The sequence below is a fragment of the Lepus europaeus genome, chromosome 2, assembly GCF_033115175.1.
Source record: "Lepus europaeus isolate LE1 chromosome 2, mLepTim1.pri, whole genome shotgun sequence".
NCBI classification, from domain to species: domain Eukaryota; kingdom Metazoa; phylum Chordata; class Mammalia; order Lagomorpha; family Leporidae; genus Lepus; species Lepus europaeus.
The window spans coordinates 12,544,655-12,557,329 of NC_084828.1; the positions used below are offsets into that span (position 1 = coordinate 12,544,655).

Genomic DNA, 12,675 nt, shown 5'->3' on the forward strand with positions numbered 1-12,675 from the left:
ATGACTCTTCAAACAAACCGCAAGGTGGTGACAGAAACAGCTTCCAAGGAGTCCCTTTGAATGACAGTGGCTCTTACCTCCCGGACTCCCATTTCTGAACGCCCCCTTCCCCCTCCTCCCTCCCTCCCTCTTGTGGCCTCCTCAGACCTGGCCACCTCCCTCACCCTCTTCCCCTCTGTGATTGACAGGTACACTTGCATTCTGGGACCTGACTTTCCTATGAAATCCCAGCCAAGTCTGACTTTAGCTTCAAGTGCTCCGAGGCCTGGGGATATGGACGGCTAAATATAAATATATGAATATAAATATATATATATATCTCCCTTTCTTTTAAAAATGTTTTATTATAGTATAATACACATAACATAAAATGCACCATGCCAACCAGTTTTAAGAATATGATTCAGGGGCCGGCGCTGTGCTATAGTGGGTAAAGCCACCGTCTGCAGTGCCAGCATCCCATATGGGTGCCGGTTCGAGTCCCGGCTGCTCCTCTTCCGATCCAGCTCTCTGCTATGGCCTGGGAAAGCAGTAGAAGATGGTCCAAGTCCTTGGGCCCCTGCACCTTCATGGGAGACCTGGAAGAAGATCCTGGCTTCTGGCTTCGGATTGGCACAGTTCTGGCCGTTGTAGCCATTGGGGTGTGAACCAATGGACAGAAGACCTCTCTCTCTCTCTCCCTCTCCTTCTCCCTCTGCCTCTCTGTAACTCTGACTTTCAAGTAAAATAAATAAATCTTTTTAAAAAATAATAATACGGTTCAGTGCTCAGTGCATTCATATTGCTGCACAAGCCTCCCCATCACGCATCTCCAGAACCCTGTCCATCATGCAAAACTGGACAACTCCCCATCCCCCTCTCCCCCGCCCCTGGCGCCAACCACAGGTTCACTTTCCATCTGTGCCACTTCGGCTGCGTGCGGAGCCATCTGCCCTGTGTCCTTTAGAAGCTGCTGCTTCGTTCTGCGAGGCAGCCTCCGGTTCCCACCTGTTGCCCAGGATGAACAAAGGTCCCTTGCTTGTCTGTGCCACTTGGGCCCCGGCTGTGACCTTCTCACCTGGAAAGAAGGTGGGCATGTATACACCCAGAGGATCTCCCCTAGGTCAGCAGCAGATTAGTGAAACAAAGCCAAGCAAACCCTTAGCAAGAGTCTCTGGAATAGGAGGGCATGGCAGAAAGGCCCAGGCCTGGTGCCCACGCCGAAGACCTGGAGGGAAGCCCTGGGTCAAGCCGCTCCTGCACATCCGACCACAGATGCTGGCGAGGTGCTGCCAATGGCGCCCTCTGTAGGTGGGAATTTTAGTTTATGTCTGGGACTGGTGAGCGGCTCCTAACTTCAAATTTTAATTTCTTTTAAATGGTGGTAAAACATGCATGACGTAGCGTATGCCATCTCAGCCGTTCGCAGCTTGCGGTTCAGTGGCATTGAGTATATCTGCATTGTTGTGGGGCCATTGGCAACACCCATCCAGAGCGGCTCATGTCCCCAGGCTGAAATTCCCTGTGCATTGAGACCTGGCCCACAGCAGTGGACCATTCCGCTTTCTGTCTCTGCAAATCTGAGTGCTGCAGGTGCCTGATGCACGTGGAGTCCTACAGCACGTGTCTTTTTGTGACTGCTTATTTCGCAAGATTGCGGCTTGGGTCAGGATTTCATTCCTTGTTAAGGCTAAAATGTCACCCCTGGTATGTATTTGTGTATCACACTTTGTTTACACTGATGGGCACCGACTGGGCCGCTTCCACCTCTGGGCTGCTGTGTATAACGCTGTTCCGAACATAGAAATACAAAGTGATCAAAGTTTTTATTTTTTTCTTTTTCTCAAAATATATTTAGATAACCTTTTTTTGGTTTTTGTTTTAAATATTTGTTTATTTATTCATTTGAAAAAAACAGAAATACAGAAAGAGAAGGGGAGAGAGAGATGGAGACAGAGAGAGACAGAGATATTCCACCGGCTGGTTCACTCCACAAATTTCTGCAAGGGTCATGGCTGGACCAAGCCGAAGCCAGGAGCCAGGAGCTCTGGGTCTCTCATGTGGGTGCAGGGCCCCATGCACTACTTTATCAGGCACATGAGCACGGAGCTGCACTGGAAGTAGAACAGCAGGGACTAAAATCGGTGCTCGTAAGGGATGCTGGAGCTGCACCGTTCCATAATGCCAGCAGTTAAATTATCACTCTTTTATTTTTTAAAAGAATTTTATTTATTTATTTGAGAGGCAGAGGTACAGAGATGCAGAGGCAGAGAGACAAGAGAGAGAGAGAGAGAGGTCTTCCATCTGCTTGCTCACTCTTTTTTTTTTTTTTTTTTTCTTTTGGACAGGCAGAGTGGACAGTGGGAGAGAGACAGAGAGAAAGGTCTTCCTTTGCCGTTGGTTCACCCGCCAATGGCCGCCACGGCCAGCGCACCGCGCTGATCCGAAGGCAGGAGTCAGGTGCTTCTCCTGATCTCCCATGCGGGTGCAGGGCCCAAGCACTTGGGCCATCCTCCACTGCCTTCCCTGGCCACAGCAGAGAGCTGGCCTGGAAGAGGAGCAACTGGGACAGAATCTGGCGCCCCGACTGGGACTAGAACCCGGTGTGCTGGCACCGCAGGTGGAGGATTAGCCTATTGAGCGGCGGCGCCGGCCCATCTGCTTGTTCACTCTTCAAAGGGCTGCAATGGCTGGAGCTGAGCTGATCCAAAGCCAAGAGCCAGGTCTTTCTTAGCCCACTAAGCCACAGCACTGGCCCCTAAATGATCACTCTTAAGGGAAAGCTTAAAGCTACCACAAAGAATATAAACCAAACTTCACCAAAGAGAATTCAGAATCAACAAAAACCAGTCTGGTGTATGACCTAGAGCAGAGATTCCCAAAATTTCTCTGTTCATGTCTCTCAATAATTTTTCATAATGTCTAAAGACAGAATACAGGCACACACATACTCTTTTTATTTTTTATTTTATTTATTTATTTATTTATTTTGACAGGCAGAGTGGAAAGTGGGAGAGAGAGACAGAGAGAAAGGTCTTCCTTTGCTGTTGGTTCACCCGCCATTGGCCGCCGCAACCGGCGCACTGCGCTGATCCGAAGGCAGGAGTCAGGTGCTTCTCCTGATCTCCCATGCGGGTGCAGGGCCCAAGCACTTGGGCCATCCTCCACTGCCTTCCCTGGCCACAGCAGAGAGCTGGCCTGGAAGAGGAGCAACTGGGACAGAATCTGGTGCCCCAACCGGGACTAGAACCCCGTGTGCTGGTGCCGCAAGGTGGAGGATTAGCCTATTGAGCCACAGCGCCGGCCACACACATACTCTTAACCACTATGTTTATTAAATAGATAGACTCAATGAGTATTTGTTTTAATAAGCAGAAGTTTGAAAAAATACACTTAAATTGAAAGAAAAAATATTTTAATCTTATCTTTAAATAACCATGTTTATTTACTAGTGAGGTATGTGTACCCGTTGGGCATGGCACTCTTTGTACAACCTTGAACTGAGGTTGGACCCTGTGCCCCCTCATTTCCTGTCCCATGTTGGTTTTTTAGTACTACTTGCTTTTTCTTTTTGATCACAGTAACTACTGAAAGCTCAGCTTCGCAAAGCCGTGACATCATCAAAAAGCAAGTAGTACAATCTAATGTTGAAAATAGGAACTGTCTGGCCGGCGCCGTGGCTTAACAGGCTAATCCTCCGCCTTGCGGTGCCGGCACACCGGGTTCTAGTCCCGGTTGGGGCGCCAGATTCTATCCCGGTTGCCCCTCTTCCAGGCCAGCTCTCTGCTATGGCCCGGGAAGGCAGTGGAGGATGGCCCAAGTGCTTGGGCCCTGCACCCGCATGGGAGACCAGGAGAAGCACCTGGCTCCTGCCTTCGGATCAGCGCAGTGCGCCGGACATGATGGCCATTGGAGGGTGAACCAACGGCAAAAAGGAAGACCTTTCTCTCTCTCTCTCTCACTATCCACTCTGCCTGTCAAAAAAAAATTTTTTTTTTAATTAAAAAAAAAAGAAAATAGGAACTGTCTCCAGTGAGCCAGTGGTTTGCCTGGCAAGGAATGGATGTCAAGAATCTCTGTACTCCCCTCAACTTAGCAGAATATTCCAGAATAAACCTGTAAGCTTCTTGGGGCACGGTGCCCTTTGGTGCCCAGTTTCAGAACTGGAAATCCAGACAATTCAATTCAAGTCATGGGCACCACACGAATCATTTTGTCTGACTCTCCATAGATCTCATTTTACCACGCCTGCCCTCCTGCTGCAGACTGCTGCTGCTGTGGTTTGGTTACGGGTTCAGTGTCCCTCCAGGCTCCACGTGTTGGCAGTTGGGCTCCACGGTAGAGACATGGGAGGGGGTGGAACCTCTAGGAGCTGGAGCCCACTGGGAAGTGGTTGGGTCATTTGGGACGCTGTTCTCGGAAAGAGATCCATATGGTTCTCCAGAGAGGGTTGTCACAAAACAGCAAGTCTGGTGCCTTCCCAGGCTCTGGCTCCCTGTCTCGCCATGTCATCTCTCCCTCTCACACAGGCTCTCATGCTGATGCCATCTGCCATGATGGGATGCAGCTGCAGGGCCTTCACCAGAGCCAGCGCCATGCTGTTCCGGCTTTCAGCCTCCATGGCTGTGAGCTACATAGACCTCTTTTCTTTTTGCCCAGCCTTGGACATTTTGCTATAAGAATGGAAATCAGAATAATACACAGATACTCTGGGCCTTTTTGCTGTTGCTTGGCCACTCTGGTCTATCTAGTTCCTGCCTCAGTGCCTTTGCCTGTGCTTGGCTTCTCCTTGGAATGCAGTCCCCGTGGGTTGTCTGGCCTCACCTCCCGCCCCGCTAACTCATTCAGGCATCTGCTCTCTCCTGCCCATGCTAGTGATCCTCGCCCATCTTACTCCCCTTTGGGGCACTCATGCTGACCTGTCTGCCATGTTGTCTGTCTTCCTGCACCTCAGCAGGTGGGTTTCCCAAAGCGAATCTCTCTGAAGACATGATTACATTTAACATTAGCAGTTCAGGATTACTTCAATGTAACAAAGAAAAGTGATCGTGTTGATGCAATTCGAATGTTAATACATGAAAAGGAAGTAAAGACCAAAGCGAAGAGTGCCAATGCATGAAGTTGTCGTGATGCACTCTGAGAGGAGACGTTAAGGGAGATGATGATGATGGAGTGGCACTGGCACTCAGCTGGTCTTCCAATCCTTCCACCTCTTTTTTCTTCATCTTGCTTTATCTCACTGGCCAGGATCTCCAGTAATAGATAAGAGCGTAGATAGTGGAGAGCTCTGTCTTTTCTATTGCTCCCAGCCATAACGCAAGGGTCCCTCAAGTTTTTCCTGTAGGCATGACAATTTCTGCAGGTCTTTGTCATGTTAAGGGGTTCCTCTCAGTTCTAGTTTTAAGGAATTTTAAAGTATTATAAATAAGCATTTTTTCAAATGCCTTTTTTAAAGAGATTTTATTTATTTACTTGAAAGGTAGAGTTACAGACAAGTGAGAGGGAAAGACAGAGAAAGATCTTCCTTCTGTTGGTTCACTCCCTAGATGGCCTCAACAGCCAGAGCTGCGCCGATCTGAAGTCAGGAGCCAGGTGCTTCCTCCTGGTCCCCCATGCAGGTGCAGGGGCCCAAGGACCTGGGCCATCCTCCACTGCTTTCCCAGGCCACAGCAGAGTTGGATCGGAAGTGGAGCAGCCAGGTCTCCAACCAGCACCCATATGGGATGCCTGCACCGCAGACAGAGGATTAACCTACTATGCCACAGCACCGGCCCCAAATGCCTTTTTCCATCTATTCAAATAATAATTTATTTTTCTCCTTTAATCCATAATTGTGGCTATTTGTTTGTATTTATGTACACACATCCGTATCCATCATTGAAGTAGTTCCCTCCTCTCCTCTGTCTGTATTCTCTTTGGTTTTGACCTTAGGGTTATATTGGCCTATTATAAAAGATGTTGGAATACTTTCTTCCTTTTCTGTTTTGTGGAACAAACTGAGCTAGGTAAGGATTTTCTATTTCTAAGAACATCATTAGAATTCACCTGATGAATCATCTGTGTTTTGGAAAAGGTTTGATTGGCTTGTCATTTTCTTTAGTTGTTGGTGTATTTAGATTTTCTAGTGCTTTTTGTGTCGATGTTGGGACTTTTACCCTCCAACAGAATTTAGTTTCAAGGTTTTGGATGAATAGTTGTTTATAATACTTTTTATTATTTTAAAATCTGTGGTGTTTGTATACTAATTTAGTTCTTTTATGTTTTAAGGCATTTTTTTTGCATCATTTCCTTTTATCTTCCCAGCTTTGTCCCTAGAACATAAAAACCAGAACCAATCAATTTTTGGCCTAAGAATATTCTTTAGTGGGTTTTTTCTGTTCTTTTGTAATTCATTTCTGAGCTTACTTTTGTTTCTCCTCCCTTCCTACCTGTTTAGGTTATTGCACTTTTTCCAATTTCTTGATTTGAACATTTTTGATTAGCTCACTTGTTTCCAATCCTTCTCACTTTCTGATGCTACTTCTGAAGTTCACAATGACTGTCTTTGAAATCATCCATCCTTGTTTTCCTTGTTAGACAAGCAGATAATTGAGAACCGTCTTGATTTGTGCAAATGTCACACTAAAACACTCACTACTGGCACTGGCAATGTGGTGCCACGGGGGTTAAGCTGCCGCTTGCAGTGCTGGCATTGGTTCAGGTCCTGGCTGCTCTGCTGAGGCTCAAGCTTCCTGCTCACGTGCCTGGGAAGGCAGCAAATGATGGACCAAGTGCTTGGGCCCCTGCACCTGCGTGGGAGACCAGGATGGAGTTCTTCGCTCCTGCCTTCAGCCTGGCCCAGACCTGGCTGTTGCAGCCATTCAGGGAGTGAACCAGCTGATGGAAGATCTCTCTTTCTGTCTCTTTCTCTCTGTGTCTCTTCTACTCTGCCTTTCAAATAAATAAATAAATAAAATTTTAAAATATTGGTGGTTTCTCAGTTTGAGTCTCTCTTACAATTGAAATTACAGAGATCAGAATTTGCATAAACAATGCTATACCTCGCCTCAACGTGGGATTGAATTAGCAAGCCTTTACCCAGATGAAACGATGCAGGACAAAGCAATCAAAACGACGTCACGTTGTGTCCAGCAGTGCATTCTTCTCACATTCTGAGTCTATGATGGATGCGATTTAACATGAACTTGAACATGAACTTGACGTGCATCCTGAGCGTCTCCCTTCACGCCTTTCCAGAACTTGAGTCTAACACTGCAGATGGAAAGGAGCAAGAAACACAACGAACAGGTGTGAATGTGCAGTGTGGCCTCTGGAGAGGAATCAGTGGGCTCCTCGGGTGGGACGCTTCCCTCGGCTAATTCACCGAGGTCCAGGGGTCCATTCAGAAGTCTGCAGCCAAGGGTCTTGGACACTGTTCTAGGAGTGAATTGGTCCTTTAGGGTAGACTCACGGGAAATCAAGCACAATACCCAGGTTGATGTGTCCATTCACTCATAGTCATATCTCTATAGACATTTACTTAGCAAGCATTTCTTGAATCCTATGGTGTGTGGTCTGGGCAGTGCGAGGCGAGCACTGAATTTTGTTGTGTGCCAGTCTACAGTCCACATTTTAATAAAGAATATCTACTATCACAGGGTGATAAGGTCAAAAGTCAAAGGAGGAGGGTAAGGAGATAGAGAATGGAGGATGGAGAGATCACGGCTTTCTCAAGGGAGAGGCTAAGCCAAAGGGAGCCCAGGCAGAGTTTCAGGGGGAGGGAACAAGTGCAAACGCCCGGAGTGGGATTCCAGCTTCCAGCAGCCTAGGAACAGGGATGCTCAGCCCCTGGGGACTAACCCGTGCAGGGCTTTTCTATGCAGAGCCACGCCACTCCCTGGAGGTGGGGTGCTGAGCCAGAGTCTGGGCAGAGGGCTGTGACCTGGTGCCAATGATTGCTGGCACCCGGTGGTGTTCCTGCAGCATCTGCCTGGGCTTTCTTGCCCATCTCCTGCCAATCAGGGTTGTCCCTGGCTGAGGCTGGGATGGGCACTGCCAACTCCGGTTTCTTGAACTTGGGGCTAGATACACTGGGTGACTTCTGGCTTCCCCTTTAGCTGGGCAGTCCTGGCGACTTCCTGGCACTAATTATTTGTGAGGCAAATCAGTCCAGAACAACCGGAACTTGCCCAGGGTTACAGAGTCAGAAACTGAAGCTTTGACTATGCTGCTGCCTCTTTTGGTCGATTCGTCCTGGCAGAAAACCAAGCTGGTGTTGACAACGCACCCGAGAAGAGAACCGATGTGGACCAGAAGTCTGTTTTCATTAAGAGTAAAAAGTGTGGTGTCTTCTGCAGTCTGATTGTGAGCATATCCCATTCTCTTAATATTGCAGCCTCCGCTCAAATCAGCAGGGGCAGCTCCCTCTCTGACATTCCCGTAGGCAGCGGCTGTGGTCAACACTGGGTGCCTTTTTCCAGTACAGTCTTGGAAACCCCAACAGGTCCCAAAAGGCCACTGTCCTCAGATGCTCACTGTCCTCGCTGCCGTGGCGCAGCGGGTTAATGCCCTGACCTGCAGTGCCGGCATCCCATATGGGCACCAGTTTGGGACCCGGCTGCTCCACTTCCGATCCAGCTCTCTGCTATGGCCTGGGAAAGCAGTGGAAGATGGCCCAAGTCCTTGGGCCCCTGCACCCACATGGGAGACCTGGAAGAAGCTCCTGGCTCCTGGCTTCGGACTGGCACAGCTCCGGCAGTTGTGGCCAATTGGAGAGTGAACCATTGGATGGAAGTCCTCTCTCTCTCTCTCTCTCTGCCTCTCCTCTTTCTGTGTAACTCTGACTTGCAAATAAATAAATAAATTTTACCAAAACAAAACATCCACTTGCAGAGCAAAAGTCCGTATTTGCTTGGCCTAGAGGACAGCCTGGCAAAGAATTCCAGGAATCATCAAACTCATCGGCTCTTAGCTGATTTGACTGCATACTCAAGTATTAAGTCGTATTTTAAAAATGCACCTGCCTGTTTCCACATTCAATTTTTTAAAAAAATATTTATTTATTTGTAAGGAAGAGTTACACAGAAGAGAGGCAGAGAGAGAGAGAGAGAGATCTTCCATCCACTGGTCACTCCCCAGATGGCCGGAACGGCCGGAGCTGTGCTGATCCAAAGCCAGGAGCCAGGAGCTTCTTCCCGGTCTCCCATGCAGGTGCAGGGCCCAAGCACTTGGGCCATCTTCTACTGCTTTCCCAGACCACAGCAGAGAGCTGGATGGGAAGTGCGGCAGCCCGGACTTGAGCGTCAGCAGGAAGCCGGATCGGAGGCAGAGAACTGGAACCGCGCACTCCGACGCGGGACGCGGGCGCCCGGAGGCAGCCAGCTCCTCGCCGTCTCTTCCACCGACGGATTTTCGGTGTGGAGGCCCGGGCCGTGCCCCGCCGGTTTCCACCCTCGTCCCCCTCCCCGGGACCCTCCGTCCACCCACGCGGTCCCAGGAGCGCAGCGACTCCTACCCGACCAGGCGGTCTGCTCTAGGCGGTGGCCGCCCTGGGGCGGGGGTGGAGGGCACCTGCACAGTCCTCGGCCAGGCGTCGGGGCCGGAGGACCTCCCAGCTCAACTAACCAGGCCTGCTGGTCAGCGAGCCAGAGGGAACCCACTCCCAGGCGCATCCCGGGCGCGTGAGGCAGGGTCTCCAGGTGACACCGTCAGGCGCCTGCGGGTGGCGAACTAAGTCCCTGCCACGGCGCACAGGGTCGGAAGGAGAAGGGGTCTGGGAGTCTTCCCGCCACGGGGCTCCGAGGCTCCGGCGTGAGCCACAGCCACAGCGACCGGCGGAACACCGGAGCGGCGGGACTCCGTAACCTAGCAACCCGCTGCCCCGCCCTCCTCGGGCCCCGCCCCTTCCGCCGGCTCGGTCATCAAGCCCCGCCCCTTCCGCCGAGCCCGGCTGCCAGAGGCCCAGCGTCTTCCGCCCGCCCCGCCCCTTCCGGGCCATGTGTAGGGGCCCTGGTGCGCGTCAGCCCTGTGCACGCGCCCTCTCCCCGGGCTGCCCCGGCAGGTGCGTGGTCGACGTCGCGCCCCAACCTCGCAGCGATGGGGGTTCCCAAGAGGAAGGCCCGGGGCCGCCAGGACGGGGCGGCCTTGCCGGCGGGAGCAGCCAAGCGGGCCCGCCAGGAAGAGCTCACGGGCGTGCAGTTCAAGGCCCAGCTGAGGGACCCGCAGGGCGCGGCTGCGGGTGAGTGCGGGCCGGGAGCACGTGCCTGCCCGGTGTTCTCCGAGTGCCGGGGTGCGCGCCAGGCCTCCGGGGGTGCGGGGCACCCGGGCCCCGGTGGTTGGGCCCCGCACCTTTCCTCGCCGGGAGCCGGCCGGCCGCGCGGTTGCTGTTGTCGGGAACGAGAAGCTAGGGTGCCCGTCGGGAGCACCCGGAGCCTCCAGCCCCGTGCTGACCGCTCCCGGGCAGCAGAGCCCAGAGCTGGGCCAGGGGCCGGGTGGCTTCCTGTACAGCGCGGCTGCCCTTCGCAGCTGCCTGGCGTCACTTGGGAAGGTGCAGGTTGTCAGGGAAGAAATAGCAGCGAACGGGCTGTGTGCAAACGTGGTCAGAGTGCTAAAAGAAAACAGGGCGGTATTTCTCCCAGGTTAACGGGATGATGAAGTGTAGCGGTCAGACTCGCCTCGATGTGCGATTTTTCTCCTACAGAATTTTTTTTTTAAGGTTTACTTATTTTTATTTGTTTGAAAGACAGAGTTAGAGGGAGAGACAGAGAGCATCCACCTGCTGGTTCACTCCCCAGATGCCTATAATAACCGGGCTGGGCCAGGCCGAAGCCAGGAGGCAGGAGCTTCTTCCAGGTCTCCCGCTGGGTGACAGGGGCTCAAGGACTTGGCCATCTTCTGTTGCTTTTCCAGGAGCTGGATCGGAAGTGGGGCAGGCGGGACAAGAATCAGCACCCAGGCCGGCGCCGTGGCTCAACAGGCTAATCCTCCGCCTATCGGCGCCGGCACACCGGATTCTGTCCCAGTTGCCCCTCTTGCAGGCCAGCTCTTTGCTGTGGCCCGGGAGTGCAGTGGAGGATGGCCCAAGTCCTTGGGCCCTGCACCTGCATGGGAGACCAGGAGAAGCACCTGGCTCCTGCCTTTGGATCAGCGTGGTGCGCCGGCTGCAGCGCACGGGCCGCGGCCGCCATTGGAGGGTGAACCAACGGCAAAGGAAGACCTTTCTCTCTGTCTCTCTCTCACTGTCCACTCTGCCTGTCAAAAATTAAAAAAAAAAAAAAAAAAAAGAGTCAGCACCCATATAGAATGCCAACGTTGCAGGTGGTGGCTTAGCCCTGTGCTCTACAATGCTGGCCCCTCCTACAGGTTTTTTTTTTCTTTTTTTAAAGATTTATTTTGGGGCCAGCACTGTGGCATAGTGGGTAAAGCCGCCACCTGCAGTGTTGGCATCCCTATGGGTGCTGATTCAAGTCCCAGCTGCTCCACTTCCGATCCAGCTCCTCGCTATGGCCTGGGAAAGCAGTAGAAGATGGCCCAGGAGCTTGGGCCCCTGCACCTGCGTGGGAGACCTGGAAAAAGCTCCTGGATCCTGGCTTTGGATCAACACAGCTCTGGGCGTTGCGGCCATGTGGGGAGTGAACCAGCAGCCTCTGCCTCTCTGTAACTCTGCCTCTCAAATAAATCTTTTAAAAAAAATAAAAGATTTATTTATCTGAAAGGCAGAGTTGCAGAGAGGGAGAGAGATCTTCGGTCCACAGGTTCACTCCCCAAATGGCTACAGCAGCTGGGGCTGGGCCAGGCCGAAGCCAGGCGCTTCATCCTTGTCTTCCCCCATGGGTGCAGGGGCCGGAGGACTTGGACCTTCTGCTGCTGCTTTCTCAGGTGCCTTGGCAAGGAGCTGGGTGCCCATATGGAATGCCAGTGTCGCAGGCTGTGGCTTAACCTGCTGCACCACAATGCTGACCCCTCCTACAGATTTTAAAAAGCATTTGAACACTGAATGGCCAGTGGTAGTACAAGATTCTACGTTTCACTCACTCACTCTTCAGTACTAGGGGCTTTTATTTGGTAGGGTAGCGGTAAAAGGATGAATACAAGTCTGACGTGGGCTCTGCCGCTGTGGGGCCCACAGTCGGGTGGGGGAGGGAGAGGGCAGTCCATAATGTCACATTCCTTACCGTCCCCAGCCCGGGTCCTCCAGAGCAGAGGTGCATGGAGCTTGAGCCTGCTTTACGCTGCTTGCAGCTCAACCCGGGGGATCAGAGAAAACTCCCAGAAGGAAGCGGCTTTTCAGGAGCGTTGTAGGGTGGGGCAGGGATTGGAGCATTTCTGGCAGAGGCAGTCACGTTTTTTTTTGTTTTGTTTGTTTGTTTGTTTTTAAGATTTATTTATTTGAAAGTCAGTTACATAGAAGGAGAGGGAGAAAGAGAGGTCTTCCATCCGATGACTCACTCACTCCCCAACTGGCTGCAACGGCTGGAGTGCACTGATCCAAAGCCAGGACCCAGGTGCTTCTTCCTGGTCTCCCATGCAGGTGCAGGGGCCCAAGGACTTGGGCCATCTTCTGTTGCTTTCCCAGGCCATAGCAGAGAGCTGGATAGGAAGAGGAGCAGTCGGGACTTGAACCAGCGCCCAGATGGGATGCCAGCACTGCAGGTGGCGGCTTACCCACTACACCACAGCGCCGGCCCCAGCAGTCATTTTTGCAAAGGTCCTATGCCC

General features: G+C 51.9%; 1 protein-coding gene across 1 annotated transcript in view; it reads left to right on the forward strand.

Annotated features, from left to right (window-relative positions):
* Window positions 1–9,967: 9,967 nt before the first annotated feature.
* Window positions 9,968–12,675, forward strand: part of URB1 (URB1 ribosome biogenesis homolog) — a 71,788-nt gene continuing 69,080 nt past the window's right edge. The window contains exon 1 of the mRNA XM_062206104.1: window positions 9,968–10,195. Coding sequence (XP_062062088.1) covers window positions 10,054–10,195 — 142 coding nt within the window. The 5' untranslated portion in view covers window positions 9,968–10,053. The remainder of the gene's footprint in view (window positions 10,196–12,675) is intronic.